The following is a 22,482-nucleotide window of genomic DNA, read 5'->3' on the forward strand; positions in this document are numbered from 1 at the left end:
AGAACTTCTGACATTGGGCATTCTTCGTGGTGACAAATCTAACCAAGGCTCTTCCCACTGCTGAAAGAGACCTAGTGGAGATGCCATTTGTGATCCACTAGGCATTTTCAGCTGAGTTCACCTGCTCTGGTGTTCAGAGAGCCCACCAAGTGTTGAAATGCCCTGACATTCTAGCCATGTTCAGAGACGTAGAGCCTCTTGACAAAGGGACCCACGACCCCACCCCACCTTTTTTTTTGTAGTACCAGGTGGCAGTGGTGTTGTCGGTTAGCACCTGCACTAGACTTCCCTTGATGGATGGTAGAATGGCTTTCAATGCTAGTTGGATTGTTTGGAACTCAAACAGGTTGACTGATGTGGAATCTGTATTTCTCTGGAAACCAGAGGCCTCTGCTGCTGACCCAATTGTGGTTCATTAACCAGCACTGCAGATATTTTGCAGTGCTCTCCCATGTCGGAGAGATTCCCCCAATACTGCGCCCACTGGAATTTCAGGTCACAGTACAGAGTCTGCATATTACAGCAGGCATGTGTGACAAGCAGGATGCAGGAGGCCATGAGGCCAAGCAGCCTCAAAGTGAGCCTCACCTGAATTCAGAACAGAGGCTGAAACATTGATATCATAGCCTGAATATCTTGGACTTGCTGTTCAGGAGCATAAGCACAAAACTGCAGTACGTCCAGAACAGCTCAGGCGATAAAGGAGCATGTGCAGGAGGTCTGCCGTAGTCTGGAGGTGGGAGATGACCACCTGGGGCAGACCCAGTTGTCGAGACAGGGGAAGACTGGCACCCCTGATCTCCACAGATGAGCTGTAACCAGAGCCACAACCTAGGTGAACACCAGAGGGGTGCTGGTAAGGCCAAAGGGAAGCACAGTAAACTGAAAATGCCTGTGGCTTACTGTGCACCACAGGTAATGGTTGTGGGCAGGCAGGAGGACAAGAATGTGGAAGTATGAGCCCTGGAAGTCCAACATTACCATCCAGTTTCCCAGGTCAAGGGCAGGAAGGACTTGGGCGATCATGAGCATTTTGAATTTCTCCTTTTTCAGGAAGAATTTGAGAGGGTGCAGGTCTAGGCTAGAACACAACCTCCATTCTTTTTGGGCATCAGAAAGTAGCAGGAATAACAACCGCAACCTTCTTCAGATACCAGCACTAAGGCTTCCTTGGCCAAGAGAGATGCCACTTCCTGGTGGAGCAATAAGATGTGGTCCTCTGTCAGCTAAGCACAAGTGGTTGGCCATGGGCAGAGGGGCAGTCACGAAGGGGAGGGAGTAGCCACTTCAGACAATCTGGAAAACCCAGCAGTCAGTGTTATCGACCTCCAGTGGTGCAGGCGATAGCGTATCCTGCCTCCCCCTGGATGCCCAGGATGGCCGAAGGGCAAACTAGAGAGGCTTTGAGGCAGCGGCTGCCATGAGTGATGGACTGGCCAGGCCTCTGGCTATCAGACCTGAGGCCTGTGGGTACCTTATTCTCAGCCACACAGGGGCTTGGAAGCTTACATGCTGTGGTGGCTGGGCAGGTAGAGACGCAGCTTGAAGCACCTTCTGTGGCCACAAAAGCAGTGGAAGGCAAATTGGGATTGGCGAGAGGCCATGGAAAGACTTAAGGGCCAGGCCGTAGCTCTGCTATCCTTGAAGCGCTCCAGAGCGTCTGTCTTATCTCCAGAGAGAGAACAGCCATCAAAGAGCATGTCCTTGAGTGAGGCCTCGGCATCCCTCAAAAAGACAGTGGTTCTCAACCAAATGATTCAGTTCAGTGACAAGAGAGGGGGCACTGGCAGACAGTATAGGAGTATGATATTTTAAGTGATAATGTGACAGTAAGAAATAACAATTCACAGTATACTGGTTTTCCAATGTAATCGTCACTGCTACAACTACATGGCTTGTTTTGGTAAATGGTGTTATTTTCAGAAAGAATCATATCAATAATGACTTAGTAAGCCAGCACTGGTCAACCAGGGATCTGCTCTTAGAATTACATTTAAAAAAGATAATTCTTCAACATGTCAAATTTCCGAGGTAGCCAATGCTCATCTAAATCTGGGCAATATTCAAACTTAGCAATTTGCAAAAGATTCCAAAATAAACATCATAGGATACATTTTTATTACAAATTCATTGTAGCAAAAGCTACAGAATATCTAAGCACCACCTACAGGTATGCGATGCCATTTGCAATTGCAGCAAAATGTTCTCCTCAAACGTATATAAACCAGATGTTAAACTCCTAGTTGAAAAGTCACTGTTTAAAACTTCCACACCAAACTATATAATCCTTAAACAAAAAACACATAGCACCCCAAATACTTATGGTATTAGAGCAGACTATACAATGACTGATCTGCGACCTATAAATAAGTGTAGAAAATATAATGATTTTGGAATACCTACTCGCCCATGTAGCCTTTTGAGGTAGAGTGGAAGGATGCTAATTCCACATTATTAAAGTATTCTGGCCCCATCTCATACAGAACTTTTTTGAAGGAATGAAACTGACAATCCTCAGGGTACACATTGTCTTGATAGACCTATGCAACAACAAAAATATTCAAGTGTGAGAACATGGGTCCAGCTTCAGCATTAGTCAAATTTAGGCAATACATAGAACTGATACTGTAACCTATTTAATTTCAGTCCTGTTCCCCTAGGTTATGCAGAATATAATTGTAAAACGTATGATCCATTCAAATGCCTTGCGTGGCTTGCTACCAAGTAATTTTGACCAATAGTTCAGTAGTAACCACTAATGTGTTGTAGTGCGCAGAAGTCCAAAAAGGACACTGGTGCATACAGTTTTCAAAAATACAGTATTTATATTCAGAATTTTGGCTACTTACCATCCTATAGGGAAAATGTTACTTAGGTGTAAAACAGTTCTCAGCTGGTGTGAAGCTGCTGCACATGAAGTGAACCATTCAACAATCTAGTTAGTATTAGATCTGGGCACATACAAGTTACTACTCTCAAAAACAATGTTTTGACTTTGGACATGATTGGAATGACTGAAACCTACATCCCCTTAAGATCACAATGCATTAAGACAGAGATTCTACATCAGATTAGTTTTTCTCTTGGCATATCACGGGTCTGTGTTCCAAAGAAATGTGTATAACGTTTAAGTGTTAGCTTCTTTCTGCACTAGCTTTGAGGGTCACATGAGTCAACAACAGACCAATCTGCCAACCAATGGTTGAAAATAAGTAACACTTTCTGTTTATAGCATGCATCGACTGTAGAGTCACATGTGGTGGATAGACGGTTGGAACTTCCAGTGTGTGCTTGAAACTAGTGGTGACAGTGTAGTGAAAGAAGAATATTGAATACTATTGCTGGCTGAGTCGGTTGTGTTGCACAGGTAGTTTCTTGCAACTATTTAACAACATTTCCACGGGGAAATGCTTGGTAAAGAGGGAAAGAATGTGCATGTATTAAGAACCATTCTGTACAAAGAATAGCCCCTCTAAAGTGGGAGTAAGGATACTAAGAGGTGAAATGATAGCACTTTGCATACTGCATTGCAATACACATATTTATGTCTGGTGCTGACTTCCAGCAGTCCTTCTAACTGGACAAATCTTTTATGTGTGTTCATTGCTGATGTTAGTTGGAATGTCTGCAGATCATTTCCCTTGCCTGGCACACATTTCAGCCACAGAATGCACATGTCTCTGAAGAGCCTACTGCCATATCTCTCACCAAAGAAGTAAATTGACGAGATTTCTATGTTTTGCTTTTATAATAAATACATGGCTCTCGTATTGGCTGCGTGAATCAGAAAAGGTCTGCTTGCGACTTGAATTTGGAAAGCTGATAGAGCAAAGGTTGCAGTTTTCAAAGAAAAAAAATGGTATGCAAGACACCTTTGTGCTCACCACAGCTCGCCTATGGTCAGTGTAGGAACGTGCAACTGTTGGCATGGTTACCCTCTGCCCCCCCACACATACACACACTTTTTGCCTAGTTTTGATGCCAACTTTGAAAGTGGTCTGGGACCCTGCTAACCAGGCCCCAGCCCGTGTTCTTTCCCTAAAACAGTACCTTTGTTTCCACAATTGGCACAACCCTGGCACACAGTTAAGCCCCTTGTAAAATGTACTCATGGTACCAAAGGCCCTGTGGCTAGGGAAATTCTTTAAAGGGCTACACAATGTATTATGCCACCAAGGGGACCCCTCACCAAGCACATACACACTGCTTTGCAGCTGGTGAGTCAAAAAAGACAAAGTCGACATGGCACCCTACTCAGGGTGCCATGCCCACAAACCACTGCCTGTGGCACAGGCCTTGGGGAAACCGACTACCAGTGCATCTACAGTCAGCAGGCGGCCCTCCTCCCTGTCCGACCGGTTGTGTGCCAGAGACACCCCCTGGACCTAGCCTGCAGCCTCTGAGTGACCCCCTTTCTTCCCCCCAGGAACTGTTTCTGAAAATTGCAGTGCCCATTTTTAAAAACTGATAATTGCCAATAATTCAAAAACTGTATTACTTACCTATTTTAAACAAAGTACTGTTGATACCTATGTGAAATACGAATATATTAAAGTACTTACCTGCAACTTGAATTTTGTGGTTCTAAAAATAAATTAAGAAAATATATATTTTTTCTATATAAAAACTATTGGTCTGGAGTTAAGTCATTGGATGGGGCTTTCTTCTATTGTTTATGTGTTTTCAACAAATGCTTTGCACTACCCTCTCATAAGCCTAACTGCTCGACCACACTACCCAAAAGAGAGCATTAGTATTATCTACTTTAGCCTCTGGGGAATCCCTGGACTCTGTACACACTATATCTCACTTTGATATAGTATATACAGAGCCTGCTTCCTACAGTCAGTCTGTAATATTAGTCACTGGCAGAGGGTCTGCAAAGGTTCATCCCTTCACAGGTTTCTGGGAGTCCCCATTACTTACTTATTCTAAACGAACGAGTTACTTACCTTCGGTAACGACTTTTCTGGTGGATACATTAGCTACCTGTGGATTCCTCACCTGATGAATACTCCCATGGCGCCAGCATTTGACGGAAATCTTCTTACTAGTCTCTGCACGTCGACGAGGACGTCACTCTAGCCCACGTGACGCCGTCCGACGTCATACAGGCAATAAGAAGTCCTCGCCGACGTGCCGATGACAGTACCAACATTTTTTACGTGCATGAGAATAATAATAACCCAATGCAATGAAAGAGCAAAGCAACATCTCTTAATATTGTAAATCACACAACATTGCAATAAAATAGCTGTAGATTTAATATAACCTTTTTTTTTTTTTTTAAACAAATAAATATATTTATACATACGAATCATGTATATACCCAATATATATATAGATTTATATATAAATATACACATATATACAAATATCATACATGCAAAATGTATTGCAACTTTGAAGACCAAAAGGAGCACACTCAAGGATTGCTTGGAGAGACCAAAAAGGCAACGGGGAGGCGGGTGGGACCGTGAGGAATCCACAGGTAGCTAATGTATCCACCAGAAAAGTCGTTACCGAAGGTAAGTAACTCGTTCTTCTGATGGATACAACTACCTGTGGATTCCTCACCTGATGAATAGAGTCCCAAAGCAGTACCACGCCCGGCGGTGGGTGCCTAAATGGTCAAACCAAGAAATCCTGCAGCACTGACCGTGCAAAATGACCGTCCCTTCTGACCTCAGAGTCCAAACAGTAATGTTTCACAAAAGTGTGAAGGGACGACCAAGTTGCGGCCTTGCAGATGTCGACCACAGGAACACCCCTGGCCAAGGCCGAAGAGGCCGACTTAGCTCTGGTGGAGTGAGCTCTAATGCCCTCAGGCGGATCCTTCTTTGCCAAAGAGTAACAGATTTTAATGCAAAGAACAACCCACCTGGAGAGTGTTCTCTTGTGGACTGCCTTTCCTCTCCTCTTGCCCACGTATCCGACAAACAGCTGATCCTCCAGCCTGATATCCTTCATTCTGTCGATATAGAAGCTCAACGCCCTTTTTGGGTCCAGGCGATGTAGTCTTTCTTCCTCCTTTGAAGGATGAGGCGGAGGATAAAACGTGGACAAAGTGATTGTCTGAGCCAAATGGAAGGGTGAAACAACCTTCGGAAGGAAAGCAGCCTTGGTCCTCAACACCACCTTATCCCCATAAAACGTTATATAAGGGGGTTTAACCGATAAGGCCTGCAACTCACTCACTCTCCTTGCAGATGTTATAGCTACCAGGAATACTGTTTTAATAACCAAATACCTTAAGGGGCAAGAATGCATAGGCTCAAAAGGGGACCCCATAAGGAAAGTCAGGACCAAGGACATATCCCATTGAGGCATAACGAATGGTTTTGGAGGATATTGATTCAGAAGACCTTTCAAGAATCTGAGAACAATAGGGGATTTAAATAACGATGGTTGGTCTGGAAGACAAATGAAGGCTGACAAGGCCGACAAATAACCCTTAATGGTAGCTACTGCACAACCTTTCTGCGCTAGAGACAGTGCAAAAGACAAAACATGTGACAGATGAGCATGTAAGGGATCAATCTGTCTCTCTCCACACCACATAACAAATTTAGACCACCTATTAGCGTAGATAGATTTAGTGGAGTGTCGCCTGGCCGCTAAGATAACATTCACTACATCAGGCGGGAGAGAGAAGGAACTCAGGTTGCCCCGTTCAATCTCCAAGCATGTAGGTGCAGACTCTGGAGGTTGGGGTGTAAAACCTGCCCCTGCGACTGCGAGAGGAGGTCTGCCCTGAGAGGGAGACGGAGCGGAGGGCACAGTGAGAGTTGGAGAAGGTCGGAGTACCATACCCTCCTTGGCCAATCCGGAGCTATTAAGATGACTTGGGCCCGGTCTTGGCGAATTTTCCTCAACACTCGAGGAATCAAGGGTATGGGGGGAAACGCGTAAAGCAACTGGTCGCACCAGGTTATCTGAAACGCGTCCCCCAACGCTCCCTGCATCGGATACTGGAGGCTGCAGAATAACGGGCAATGCGCGTTCTCCCGAGTGGCAAACAGATCTATCCGAGGAAACCCCCACATCTGGAAGATTAAACAGACTTGATCTGGATGGAGACGCCACTCGTGGTCTGCCGAGAATTGGCGACTGAGACTGTCCGCACGTACATTCAAGACCCCGGCCAGATGATTTGCCACCAAGCAAATCTGAAGGTCCTTTGCCCAGGACCATAGCCGAAGAGCTTCTCTGCAGAGAAGGTACGACCCTACTCCTCCCTGTTTGTTTATGTACCACATCGTGGTAGTATTGTCCGTCAGGACCTGTACCGACTGACCACGAAGGGATGGGAGGAAGGCCTTGAGAGCCAAACGTACAGCCCGTAACTCCAACAGATTGATATGAAACACCTGTTCCTCTGGAGACCAAAGCCCTTTGATCTCCAGATCCCCCAGATGAGCTCCCCATCCTAGGGTGGAGGCATCCGTTATTACCGTGGCCACTGGTGGCGACTGCGCGAACGGCTTCCCCTGTGAAAGATTGTTGCCCGCAATCCACCACTTCAATTCCACAGCAGCATCTCTGGAGATCTTGACAGTACCTTCTAAATCTCCCTTGTGTTGAGACCACTGCCTTCGGAGGCACCACTGAAGAGCCCTCATGTGCCAGCGAGCATGCGTGACCAACAGAATGCAGGAGGCGAACAGACCGAGCAGACGAAGGACCTTGAGGACTGGAACTACCGCTCCATTTCGAAACATTGGAACCAATTCCTGAATATCTTGAATCCGCTGAGGCGGAGGAAAGGCTCGACTCAATGTTGTATCCAGTACTGCCCCTATGAACAGGAGGCGCTGAGAGGGCTCCAGGTGAGATTTGGGCACGTTCACCGAAAAGCCCAGGTCGAACAACAACTGGGTTGTTGACTGCAGATGATGCGACACAAGCTCCGGGGACTTGGCTTTGATCAACCAGTCGTCCAAGTAAGGGAATACTGCTATCCCCTTCCTTCTGAGCTCCGCCGCAACCACTGACATCACCTTTGTGAAGACTCGAGGTGCTGAAGTAAGACCAAACGGGAGGACCGCAAACTGATAGTGCTGCGACCCTACCACAAACCGGAGATACTTCCTGTGCGACTTGAGTATCGGGATATGAAAGTAAGCATCCTGCAAGTCGACAGACACCATCCAATCTTCCTTGTTCAACACCAAAAGCACCTGTGCTAGGGTCAGCATCTTGAACTTTTCCTGTTTGAGGAACCAATTCAAGATCCTCAGATCCAGGATTGGTCTCAACTGACCATCCTTTTTGGGAATCAGGAAGTATCTTGAGTAACAACCTCGACCCTTTTCCTGCTCTGGGACCAACTCTACCGCGCCCTTTGAAAGGAGGACTTGAACCTCCTGTTCTAGCAACAGGAGGTGTTCTTCTGAACAATAAGATGGGCGGGGCGGGATGAGGGGCGGGAACTCCCGAAAGGGAAGGGCGTAGCCTTTTCCCACAATGCCGAGAACCCAAGTGTCCGTTGTGATAGACTTCCACTTGTGGAGAAAACGCTGTAATCTTCCCCCTACAGGAGAGGAGTGAGTGGGAAACGGTGGAAGCCTAAGGCTGCTTCCCCTGCTGCACCCCTCCAGAGGACGAGGAAGAGGCAGAGTGCTGTTGAGAGGCTCCTCTGGTACGGACCCCACCCCTCCCCCTCCCTCTAAATGACCTATAGGGGAGGGAAGAGGCGGGTTGCTGGAACCTCCCCCGAAAGGAAGAGGAATAAGAGCCACGCCCAAATCCCCGAAACCTCCTGAAAATTCTAGAAGAGGCAGAGGAAGAAGGAGCTTGCAGTCCTAACGATTTGGCTGTGGCTCTGCTCTCCTTAAATCGTTCCAAGGCTGAATCTGCCTTGGCTCCAAACAGTCTGTCCCCATCAAACGGGAGGTCCAGCAGGGTCGACTGCACATCCGCAGAGAACCCTGAGTTTCGGAGCCAGGCCTGTCTTCTTGCCACCACAGCCGTGCCCATCGCCCTGGCCACCGAGTCGGTCGTGTCCAGCCCAGACTGGATAATCTGGGTCGCGGCAGCCTGGGCGTCCGAGACCACATCCAAAAGACCCTGGGGAAGCTCCGTGAATGAAGACGAAATATCATCCATCAGCGCATGGATGTACCTCCCCAGAATGCACGTGGCGTTGGTGGCCTTCAACGCCAAACTGCATGACGAAAATATTTTCTTGGACTGCGCATCCAGTTTCTTGGAGTCTCTGTCTCCAGGCACCGTCGGGAAGGAACCAGGCGCTGACTTTGAGGAACAGGAGGCTTGCACCACCAAGCTCTCCGGCGTAGGGTGTCTAGAGAGAAAGCCAGGGTCAGATGGTGCAGCTCGATACCTCCTGGCCACAGCCCTATGAACGGCCGAGGAAGACACCGGCTTCTTCCACACCTCCAACACCGGATCCAGCAAAGCCTCATTAAATGGCAAGAGAGGCTCAGCTGCAGCAGAGGCCGGATGCAATACCTCTGTCAGCAAATTCTGCTTTGCCTCTGCCACCGGCAAAGGCAGGTCCAAAAAGCTCGCTGCCTTCCTCACCACAGCATGAAAGGAAGCAGCCTCCTCCGTATATTCCCCTGGAGATGAAAGGTCCCACTCAGGGGAAGTGTCCAGCCCACTGGCTGTATCCAGACCATGCAGTCCGTCTCCAGAGTCCTCAATCTCTCCCTCCTCTAGGACTCGCTGGTACTCTTGCTCTTCTAAAAGACGGAGAGCACGCCTCCTCGAATGAAGTCTCTCCTCGATACGCGGAGTCGACATGGCCTCCGCCGACGTCGAAGAACGGCGCCGATCTCCAGAAGCATCTGACGCCGCGTCCGGCGCCATAGGCAGCTTCGGCGCCGAGGCAGGAGCCGGAGGACGAGGTCTTGGAGCCGATGGACCAACCGGAGTCACAGGGCAAAATCCTGACTTCGACGAAGGGGCAACCTCCGGGGCCGAAACATCCGAAGCCACCGGAGCGGCCACCGACGCCGGCACCGGCGCCGAGCCCACATTCCCAAAAGGGAGAAAGGGCATAAAGGGTGCCGGCCGAAGAGGCGCAGGATCACCCAACGAAAAGGCCAAGGGCCCCGAAGGACCAGCCGGAGCAGCTCCTGGAGCCATCTGCTGAAAGATGGTATACATCGCATTAAGAAACGCGGTACTATCGGCTCCAGGAGTGGGAAAAGCCGGATACTGGGGTGCCTGGACCGAGGGCGACCCCGACGCCGGCCTCGACGTCTGCGACGCCGGAGAAAACACAAGAGGCTGCACCACCTCAATCACTGACGCCTGACCAGGTGAAGTCGGAGACGCCGGAGAGGGCAACGGCGTCGATGGATGCGGCGTGACCGTGGGGCTGACCTCCCAAGTCCTCCGACGCCGAGCCGAAGGTGACCTCGAACGAGACTCCTTGCTGGAGTGACGTTGTGAGTCTCTACGGCGCCGGGAGTCTCGATGACGCCGGTGAGACCTTGGCGAAGAAGACTTCTTATGATGTTTCTCCTTCTTTTTTGACTTTGCCATGAATAACTTGGCCTCGCGCTCTTTGAGGGCCTTCGGATTCATGTGTTGACATGAATCGCAAGTCGAGACGTCGTGGTCGGAGCTCAAACACCATAGACAGTCGGAGTGAGGATCTGTAACTGACATCTTGCCCCCACACTCTCGACAGGGCTTGAAACCCGACTTCCTCTGAGACATTGTTACCGCAGAGAAGACTACGCAGCAGACAATACACTGTAACCACGAAGGTAACAGTAACTCCCTCGAAGATAACCGTTTCGAATGCACGGAAAAAAGGGAACTGTCATCGGCACGTCGGCGAGGACTTCTTATTGCCTGTATGACGTCAGACGGCGTCGCGTGGGCTAGAGTGACGTCCTCGTCGACGTGCAGAGACTAGTAAGAAGATTTCCGTCAAATGCTGGCGCCATGGGAGTATTCATCAGGTGAGGAATCCACAGGTAGTTGTATCCATCAGAAATTGGGAATATCCATCTTCCAAGGATCTAATCACTTCTTGTCACTGACAAGACAGTCACTCCTGGTTTTAAAAGGAGTGTTGTGTTGGTACCAGTGTAAAGCACAACACTACAATGCCAGATATGTACATGACCTTCCTCACTATCTCGAACCATGAATCCCCAAATAAAAGTAAGTAATTTTAACATCTGATAAAGTTGTTCAGAAATACCTGCATCAGTTTATGTAGGATATGCCTACAACACACTTTACTCAATGATGCCCCAAATAAATTATTTTGGGCATGTGTTTGGGTATATGCTTTCAGGACATTCGTAGTGAACCAAGGATTGTGCAACAATTTAATAAATTTTCTGGTTTGGTAATGACATTCATAAAATGTTTTCCCCTTATCCAGTCAGTCACTCAGATATGGATATACACGGATGGTCTTGCAGTGTAAGCAGACTTTATTCCAAACTAAAGGTTTCTCTTTTATCTGAAAGCTCTGGCATTGCATTTGTGTGGTACGCAACAGAGTGTGTACATATGCATCCTGGAGGTTAGCTTATCATGGAGTTTTCTTCCGGTAGCAATAGAATGGCCTGCCGTAAAATGGTTTGACTGAAAAGTCCTCACGTAACAGACATCTGGAATTGGTCTAAGCAATCCATCCTTCTTGGGGGATAAGAAATCAGAGTATGTTGCATCAATTTTCAGAAATCTGAAAATATTCCTTTGTGCCCTACAACTGCAATGATGTAACTATAGAGGAGTGGTAAGTTTAGGGTGCCTCAAAATGATTTTGATTGACAGGTGATACCAGGTTTACTGGCTCAACTCAATGCTGCATCTAACTCTTTTTGTATCCAGAACTCACTAGGTGTCTTCTTAATAGGGTGGAGAAAAAGCAATAGGTTTACAGCTAGGCAGCAGACCATGCTCTATTCTGAAAGAATGTGAGACAGTAGGGCAAATTGCCTAATTGGTATTAAAAGTACCGAGGCTTTGCTGTGCACATGCCTGGTGTATTTGATCTGAGGCAGGACATCTCTGTGGCCTTCAAGATTGAGGGGAGATGTTGCTGCAGAGTGCCATTGACTTACCTGTCCATGTCCTTAAGCGTCACCAAAATCTAATTCACTTTGTATCCAAAGATTCAGTGCCAAAAGGTCTATTGAGCAAGTGCACCTGAATTTATGGAGAAAACAAAGTATGACAATGTAACAGAAAGCTGGTAGTAAGCATATAGCCGGTCATGTCCGTTGCACGTAATGCACTGAAAGTGGTTGCTTTCAAAATAGCTTTTCCCTGGTATATATGTGTAGGTCCTCCCATTATGATTGGTCTTCTCTACTAAGCAAGGGTTTGGAATTGCTATATGGCAATTCATTTCCCCTCCAAGGTCACACATTTCCCAACTGAGGTCATATAGTTACCTTCCTTAACAGGAGGGTGTCTATCAGTAGCCACATTATTCATTAAACACTTACATGCAGCACTGATGAACAAGTTACTTACCTTCGGTAATAAATTATCTAGTAGAGACATATTCTAGTTGCAGATTCCTTACCTTAGAATTTCCCCCAGCCATCAGACTGGATCTGGAGATTTTTCTTCAAGCAGTACCCTTGTGTGCTGTGAGGTGGAGTCGGTCAACTCTGCATCTGTCTTTGGTGTCGTGGTCCCCGTGATGACGACGCAGTTGTATGTAGGTGCCACCCTCGCGGGTTGACGTTAGTTTCTTTTCACGAATTTCCACGCAGGAAGCGTGGAGCCATGAAGAACACAGAGACTGGTGCGCCAGAACTAGGGCCCTGAAAGGGAGTCCCTGTCCCTAGAAATCAGATCGCAGAGCAGGGAGGATGGATGAATCAGTAAGGAATTTGCAACTAGAATACATCTCTACCAGATTATTTGTTACCGAAGGCAAGCAACTTTTTCATCTGATAGAGACGTCTAGTTGCAGATTCCTTACCTTACCATAGATACGTAAGCAATATCGTCCCTGGAGGTGGGTCTGCGAACCAAGATCATATTAGGAAGTCCTGCACGACCAAACAGCCAAAGTAGCCATCACTGCGAACCCAACTGTCCAGGCAGTAGTGTTTAGTCAATGTGTGCAGGGATGTCCACGTTCCTGCCTGGTAAATGTCAAGGTCTGGAACTCTCTGTGTCAATGCAGTGGTTGCAACAGTTGCTCTGGAAGAGTGAGCATGCAAACCCTCAGGGGGTTGCTTCTTAGCCAAAGTGTAGCACATTTTGATGCAGAGAACAACCCATCTAGAGATGGTCCTTTTCTGCACCGTTCGACCTTTCTTTGCACCCACATAACCAACAAAGAGTTGATCGTCCACCCACAAGTCTTTGGTACGATTGAGGTAGAACGCCAATGTTCTTTTTGGATCCGGATGTTGGAGTCTCTCCTCTTCACAAGAAGAATGTGGGGTGCATAAAAATTAGGCAAGGTGATGCACTGGCCTACATGAAATGGCATGACCAATTTAGTGAGGAAAGGGGCCCTGGTACGAAGCACCACTTTGTTAGGATGGACAGAGATAAAGGGTAGCTTAGAAGAAAGAGCTTGCAAGTTCACTCACAATACGAGCGGAGGTGATGGCTACATGAAAGGCTGCCTTTAAAGTGAGAAGGCGAAGAGAAAAATTATGAAGGGGCTCAAAGGGAGCACACATGAGGTAAGTGAGTACCAAGTTGAAATCTTTCTGGGACATTAAGAAAGGGGTAGGCGGAAACATTGTGGGTAAGACCCTTGATGAACCTCCCAAAAATCGGAGATTTAAACAAGGAAGGTTGATCTGGTAGTCTGAGGAAAGCAGAGATGGTAGACTGATAACCTTTAAGGGTGCCCAATGCAGAGCCCTGCTGGGCAAGAGAATACTAACAAAAGAAAATCAGACAGAAGTGCAGAAAGGGGTTCAACTGACTTGTTGGTACACCATGCCACAAATTTGCTCAAACAGACGTACCCTGTTTTGGTGGAAGGATGCCTGGCTGCCAAGATGACATCACAGACTTCAGGCAGAAGGTCGAAAGCTGTCAACTGTCTGCAAACAATCTCCACACAAGAAGGCAGGGATTGGACAGGTTTGGGTGGAGAACCGTCCCCTGCTGCTGCAACAGAAGATCCCCCTGCAGAGGCAGTCTGAATGGAGGACGGATGGCCATGCTTAGATGCTCGGGATTACTTACTCTTTGTGCAAAGTCTGGAACCACAAAGATTACTTGGGCCCAGTTGTTCTTGATCTTCTTGAGAACTCTGGGCAGAAGTGGTATTGGCTTAAAAGCATATAGGAGGCTTGATTCCACCCAAGACCGACAGCATCACTGATCAAGTGCTGCCTTGTAAACTCCAGTGTGCAAAGCAGCTGACATTGTGCTTTCTCTGTGGAGGCAAGCAGATCTAACTAATAAAGGCTCTCCCCATTGGTGAAAGAGACCTTGCACTACTTCCAGATATAGATGTCATTCGTGATCGACCATGCATTTACGGCTGAGTTTGTCCACTCTGCCATTTAGAGAGCCTGCCAGATGTTGAACCACCAGGAATATGCCCCAACGTTCCAGCCATGTCCAGAGGCCCAGAGCCTCCTGACAAAGGGTCCACGACCCCACTCCGCCCTGCTTGTTGCAGTGCCACATGGCGGTGGTGTTGTCCGTAAACACCTGGATCAATTTCCCTTTGAGAGAGGGAAAGAATGATTTCAATGCAAGCCTGATCGTCCTGAGCTCCAGAAGAATGATGTGGAGCCCGGACTCCGCCTGAGACCAGACGTCTCTGATCTCTGCCTCCCCATGTGGCCGCCCTACTGTTGACAGGGTGACTTCATCTGTCTATGTCACTTTGTATCTGGAGAGAGGGCAAATATTAAAAGTTAAAATATGGTAACATTTGATGTGTTTGATCATGAACAAAGTTTGCAGCATTTGAGGGATCGATGGGGTAGATAGCACTGCCCCATGTAAGAGAATCTATTAGAAATTTATACTAGCCACATGCGACAAGGTGGGAATGGCTCTATGTGGTGACTGTTGTTTAGGGCCTATGTTACACTGCTGCACAAAACCACTAAAGGGGCATGGACACCCTCTATGGGTTTGGGTGCTCAGTGGATTAACACATCCACTCAAACTTGTGGTTATCCTTATGGTCTTTGGGCCCACTTGGCCAGTCATCCTTATGAGGACAATAAAATGAGTGCCATTGAATTAGGTAGGAATCATCTGCTATGCAGCGCAAGATGCCTCAAATGGTCAATGCACATTTTACAAATACACCGGTTATATTCAGCAGGGTTTATCATCTTCCTCAGTGTCATACAACTGCTACATGTTTGCCCAATATCAATCACAGGATCTATGGGGAACACTTAAGATTTGGTAGCTGTTATACACTATTATTGCTAAAACAAGCTATGTGGATTCCTAATAATGTTTAACAGCTTCCAAAAACCTTTGCAGCTTAGTAACTCTATTCTATGAATGGGGTCGTTTATTCTGGCAGACCACAACTAGCAAGGCTGGGAAACTCAAACATGAATTTATGTATACATTAATGAAACTATATTCAGAAAGGCGTACAGGAACACCTGCATTCCAAGTCCAACTGTACAGTTCCGGAGGCACAAAGTACTTACGAGAATCCGCACCACTGAATGGGCACTGCTAAAGAAATTTCCTGGATCACTGCAGCAGACAACTTAGAGGAGGGATGACACATTCATAACAATACCCTCCAGCATGTCCTTTCCTTTTCAGTGTCACTTTCAAATCAAGGGAGGAATGGACAGTAAAAGACAAATACAGTCACTGACCTTCAGTAATGGTCTTTCTGGTGGGACCCCATCTCCCACAGATTCCTCATGTTTTGAATCTTCTCCAGTACTAGACTGGATGCAGGAGAGCTTCCACAGTTCCTACAAAAGTGTAGGTGGCTCAATCAACATCAGCCACAGCTCTGTATAGTCCCAGATATGACGACACAGCAGTTTACAGGAGCTACCAGTGTGTGGATGTTTGCTCTCTTTTTCCATGCCCTCAGATGCAGAGAAGAGAATGGCAACAACTGAGGTGAAACAGGTAGAGGGTAAAATTGGCATCTTATTATTCCACAGAAGAACACTCCGCAGAACAGGTAGGTGGAAGGGTGGTGAGGAATCTAAAGGTTGATTACGAGTATCACCAGAAACATTACCTAAAGTACCTTATTCTTACCTGAGGTACCTAAAGTACCATATTTGTCTGATGGATACCTCAAACCAGCAGATTCCTCCCCTTTTGAATATGTGACAAAGCAGTAACCACCCCCCCTAGTATAAGTAGACTCAGCAAGTTTTGCAGGACAAAAAGGACAAGATGAACCTGTGGATCAGAGCTTCAATGTAGTAGTGCATAGGGAAGGTATGAACGGAAGGTCACATGGCAGCTTGGCAGTTGTCCAAAACAGGAACACCCAGAGACAGAGCCATGTTGTGGCCTTTGCTCTGGTGGACTAAGCCCAAAGACCTTCAGAAGGTTCCTTTTTGGCAAGACCATTACACAGCTTAATACAGAGGACAATCCAATCAGATAAGTTTGCATCTGAACCATTTTGTGGCTATGGTGAACACAATAGCTGAGCATCAAGCCAATACTGCTCCTTGGCTTTGTCAAAATACAAGTTAAGGGCATGCTGCAGGTCCAACCAGTGTAGGGTTTCTGCCTTTTCAGAAGAATGTGGAGGAGAGAAGATTGTGGAAAGGGTGATGTACAGTTCCACTTCAAACAACGACACCACCTTCAAAAGAGACACGTCTGAAGAACCAACTTCTATCTGAAGAAAGCTGTATAAGGTGGATGAACCATTAGAGGCTGATCCTTATTGGCACAGGTGAACAGAATGAGAAATATAGGTTTCAATGTGAGAAGTATAACATTACAGCTATGAAATGGCTTAAATAGTACAGACTTCAGGAAGGTCAAAATGAAACAGAAACAGTGTTAATGGAAACCTTTGACAACTCCTTTAAGAATCGCATCAGAACTAGTGATTTATTAACAAGGATTGGTCAGGCAACTGTAGAAAAGCAAACAGGGCAGAAAAGTAGCCAGTTCAAAACCTTTCCAAGCTAAAAACAGAACAAACAGAATGACAGCTGATAACTTTGCTTGCAAAGATCTACCGGTTTGTCCGAAAACCACAAAACAAAGTGTGCCCAGTAGCCAGACTATATGGCCTTGGTATGAGGGAAACGCACATCAAAATCACTACCAACACATCAGCTGGCAAACCTCTTAGTAAATCCCATTTAATCTCCACACACAAAAGTCAAATTATACTGACTGTTATTACTCAGCCTTGCTGATGGGATAGAAGGCCTTCCCAAAGTGGCAGATGCTCAAAGCGAAGTGTAAGGACACCATCCAATCCTTTTTATCCCAGATCAGCAGAATAAAAGCAAGAGATACCATCCTGAATTTCTCCTTCCACAGAAGCAGCTCAAGACCGCAGGGTCGAGGATCAAACACAGACTCCCATCCTAGGAACCAGAATATGGACGGAGTAGCAGTCAAGGACAACACTGCTTCTGGCACCGGTTTCAACAACAATTCGATTGCGACCCTCGCTAAGCAAAGTCAACACTTCCAAAGCATGACCTGGAAGTGGCCTGCAGAAACCACTGTGTGAACTGGTGGAAGGTGGTGAGGAAGGCCCTGGATGGGCAGTGTATACCCAACATGAACAATCTGTAGGACTCTTTGATCCAAATTAACTGACCACTAGCACCAGCAATATAACAACTGCCATATGCATATCTCTGGGCACATAAGCTCACCCAAGGGAGAGTTTTTGTGCATTTCCAAGGGAGAAGGAAGAAAATGACTTCTATCCCTAGTCTTCTGCAGCTCCTCTACCCTTGAAGCTGGAATGTTTTGTGCAAGATGTTGAATAGGCTGCATCACCTGCTGCTGACAGAAGGGAAAGCTTCTAGAGTAGACCTAGAACCTCTGTTGGTGAAATTAATGCACAGTGAAGTTAAGTCAGGTGAATACATCATAGCATGACTTCGCCTAAACTTCTCCAGGGCAGAATCGGCCTCATCACTAAAAAGTTGGCTGCCGTCAGGGTTGGGTGGATGTCGCCCAAAACTCACAAAGAGCACATCCACATGTCTACTGATGACCACATCAATTCCCACGCATGAGCCGCTGAATCAGTTACGTCCAGAGTACAGTGGAAGATTTGCTTAGCCACACCTCAGCCATCTTGTACAGTTTGTGCTAAATAACATGTGTAGATCCTCCAGGACAGCAACAAGAACCTCCTGCACCATCTCCCAAAGAGTGTGACAGCAGTAGCAAGAGGCCTTAAAGGCGCACAATGCCAAATTGCCAAAATGGGTTTTTGTCACTGTGATTTCAAAGAGTAGGGGGAATTTGGCAGTTTATCAGACTTGGATTCTGTAACTTGGAAAATTGGTCAAGATGATGCAGTCTATTACAGAATACCACACAGAATAGCCTACGTCTACTTCCATCATTTGTTTTGTGAGGAGAGGTGACTTAAGGTCAATTCCTAGAGCATGCATTTTCTTTTGAATTGGGCTTGATACCAGAGCATAACAAAATGTATATATTTTAGGAACAATAAAAAAAAGTATTTGGGATGGTGTGGTACTGGGAAACCTTCATAGCTATCTCCTTCAGTGACTGTTAACTTAACCCAACTCTTGTGCCAAAGTAGTCTTCAGTAGACAAAACATTCCTCTTACTGGTGATGCAAGTCACTGAAAACATGGGTACTGCACTTAACAGGTTGCCCTTATTTCGATACAAGTAGGCAAGAGTGACTGTTGGGCAGTAGATGGGGTGATTGAACATGTCCCTTTTTCACAATTATCTGGCTCACACAAGTCAGACAATGAGGAAAAAAGAGTTATAAAAGTGTGAAATTACATGTGTCAACAATTGTAGGTCTTGAGGGGGCAGCCACAAGTCTGACTCATCAAGCTCCAAAATTAGCACCACTGGTGTGCAATTAAAACACTGAAATAATATAGATGAGACAAAGGCAATGAACAGTGCTACAAAGCCATACTAATGTAAGAAAATGCCCCAAGAAAATGCAGAAACTAAGATTTCAGTGTCCTTTACACAGTAGCACTGTTCACACCTGATCCAGTGCTATACATTGTAGGAAAGGCACTCTTCTTAGCATGGTTACCCCCACTTTTTGCCTATTTAACAGTGTTTAGACTGTTTTCACTGGGATCCTGCTAACCAGAACCCCAGTGATTCTGCTCTCTTCTCTAAATTTGCTTGCTTTGGTAACCGTAACACCCCGCAATAGGTATACTGGTGTACCCCTGTAAGCCCTTAGTATATGGTACTTAGGTACGCAGGGCACTGGTACACCAGAGGTCCCCCGTGGGTGCAGCATGTATTATGCCACCCATGGGAGCCCACGAAAAGTATGTCTGCAGGCCTTCCATTGCAGCCTGCGTGAAAAGGTGCATGCACCCCCTGACTGCTAGTCACTGCACCAAATCACTATAAGTCATTCCTATGGTAGGCCCTCCTTGCCCAAAGGGTAGGGTGCAGGTTCCTGTGTGTGAGGGCACCCCTGCATAAGCAGAGGTACCCCTAATAACTCCAGTTCAAATGCACTGGACTTCGTAAATGCGGGGAAGCAACTTTACCTGCGTACTGGCAACAGGTCAAGCTGTGGTCCAGCTACATAATGGTAACTCTGAACCTAGGCATGTTTGATATCAAACATGTCAGAATCATACCCCAATACTAATGCCAGTATTGGTAGCATGATTCCATGCAATCTGGGGGCTCCTTAGAGGACCCCCCCCCCAATATTGCTCCTCCAGTATTCCATGGTTTGCGGGCAGCCCATGCTGCTGCAGCCCCTCAGACAGGTTTTTGCCCTCCTGCTGCTTGAGCAGCTTACACAGGGGAAGGCAGAACAAGGGATTTCCTGTGGAAGAGGGAGGAAACACCATCTCCCTTGGAAATAGGTGTTACAAGGCTGTGGAGGGGTAGTCTCCTCAGCTCGGCATGCTTTGAAGGACACATTTGGTGCCCTCATTGCATAATCCGGTTTGCACCAGTCCAGGGACCCCAGATCCCTACACTGGTGGAAAAGCACACAAAGGAAAGGGGATTGACCACTCCCCTGTTCATCACCACCCCAGGGGTGGTGCCCAGAGCTACTCCAGGTGGCCACTTGACTGCCAGCTTGAAAAGAAGATGTGCAGAGGCCCCTGGGAGCTCTGGTTGGTCAGGACAGGTGACTGACGTCAGTGACCCCCCTCTGATAGGAGGTAATCCTGCAGAGTGACCAAGCCCCCTGTTAGGGCTATTTAGAGACTCCATTGCGGGTGGGCCCCCAGATTCGGCAAGCAAGATTCCACCAGGACTCATCTTCATCGCCCTCTTCTGCTCCTGGCCCCCGGAACTCCTGCTGGACTTCACAGTAACCAAACAAGCCTGCAACTCCCAAGACAAAGTGGCCTTGCAACATTGTTTAGTCGGCTTCTTCCAGTAATTGCAACATTTCCACGGCAGTGCATCCTCTGGGGTTGGCAAGACTTCAGCTGCACCAAAGAAGCAAGAAGGAATCTCCCTTGGAGTGAAGGAGTCACTCCCCTTCAAACCACAAGCACCTAAGGCAACAACGTCTGACTGCTGGGATCTGTTCTCCAGAGGAACTGCGTGGAGCCTCCAACACAGGTGGTGGTTCTGAGTGGTCCACTTGGTCTGCTCTGCCCTCTGTCCAACTTGGGAGACTGTGAGCCCTTGCCTCTCCTTTCAGGACTGTACCCCTGTGCACCATGACTCTAGCAGCAGCCAGGGCTTGTTGACTCCTGCTCCATGACATTTTCAGGCTCCAAGTAGCCCCGGTCTACAGCATTTCATTCTTGCAAGGACAGTGTCTCCTCTGCTGCTCCAGGGACGTGGGACTCCTCCCGACTGCTGAGGTTCAGCCCGGAAGCGCCACCAAGGATTGACACCCCTGAACCTTGCTGGTCCTCTTCTCTGCAAATCCTCTTCTGCCCTGATTTGCACTTGCCAAGGCTTGTTGTTGGGCCTCCTAACCACTAACCATCTGTGACCCGGAGATCAGCGTGGGACATCTTCTGCACAACTTCAAGGACCTCTCTGCAGCTCCTGGGCTCCACAGCTGATCTTCATCTGCCATCGTCGACCAAGATCTTCATCCACAGAAGGGTGGGTCGTGGCTCCTGCCCCACTTGGACACTCCTGCGTGGACTGGACTCTGTCCCCTTCTCTTGCAGGTCCTCTTCTTCCTGAATCCACTGTTGGGTTCCAATGGACTAATCCTGGTCCTGCTATCTTCCTTTTCCAAGTCCCCTTGTTAGTCCTTGGGGAGACCAGGTAATTTACCTCTGCTCTCCTGGTTGCGGGGGGTCACCTAGATACTCAGCATGTGGGGTCCACAATTCTTCCAGCTCCCTTCTACTTATTCCACATCCTTAAGTGGGAGACTTAACTTGGCATTCCCCATTTTGGTTTGCCCCCCTATAGGGCCCTAGCTAATTTCTGCTATTTCTTGCCAATGCGTTTTGTTTCTATATGCTAATTCCAAATGATTACTGAGTGTATATATAATGTGTACTTACCCTCCAGTTGGGGGGACTGCCTATAAGTTAATCTAGTTCAGTGCTACTGTAATAAAGTACCTTTATTTTTGTAAGACTGTGTGGTTCCTTTCATGTGTGATCAGTTACTGTGTGACTGCTGTGGTATTGCAAGTGCTTTACACTCCTCCTAGTTAAGTCTTGGATGTTCACCACAGCCACCACTAGAGAGCACTGACTTCCAAGACACTGTATCACTCACTAATAAGGGTTGCCTGAACCTGGTACAAGGTGCAAACACCATAGGTGTCCACCACATACCAGGGCAGCCTCCTACATATATAACACTATATTTAATAAGCTAACATAAGTATCTTAAGAGAGGAAGCGAGCACAGAAAGCACACCATGAAAAGAGAGAAGAAATGGAGAAAAAACCCATAAGAAAATTTGTTGAACTAATTACAGTGTCAATATTGGGACAACCATGTCATTATCTTTCATGCACATTGGTGCCATGTTTGTGTCTGCTAGACATGACCACAATTTCATATGGAATTCAACATTAGAGAAACATTCTTTACAAACATGATTACATTAACAAATGTAACAGCCAAGAAGAGATTCCAGAACCCCATATAGTTGCTGATATTAGACATCTACAAACTATCAGATGTTGATGTTTGATGCATCCAGAGTTAACCTAAGCCGCTGTCTAGTGGAGCTGTGACATGCTGTAAAGAATGAGTTGTTCACTCTCAGATTCCTATAAACCTCAAAAACTAATATGCTTCCAGTTCCAAACGGCTGTCCAACAAAGAGTGAGAGTAGCAAATGGTACTGGTCTCAAATAAATCACCTCTTGCTAACCTAGTTATTTAGTGAGCAATGAATGAGCGAACCAGATGCATAAAACTACTGAAATC

At 47.0% G+C, this 22,482-nt stretch overlaps 1 protein-coding gene across 1 annotated transcript in view; it reads right to left on the reverse strand.

Moving 5' to 3' along the window:
* GPT2 (glutamic--pyruvic transaminase 2) overlaps positions 1-22,482 on the reverse strand; it is a 235,962-nt gene that overhangs the window by 72,250 nt on the left and 141,230 nt on the right. The window contains exon 7 of the mRNA XM_069216618.1: positions 2,404-2,540. Coding sequence (XP_069072719.1) covers positions 2,404-2,540 — 137 coding nt within the window. The remainder of the gene's footprint in view (positions 1-2,403; positions 2,541-22,482) is intronic.

This window comes from Pleurodeles waltl, chromosome 12 (assembly GCF_031143425.1).
Source record: "Pleurodeles waltl isolate 20211129_DDA chromosome 12, aPleWal1.hap1.20221129, whole genome shotgun sequence".
Taxonomy (NCBI): domain Eukaryota; kingdom Metazoa; phylum Chordata; class Amphibia; order Caudata; family Salamandridae; genus Pleurodeles; species Pleurodeles waltl.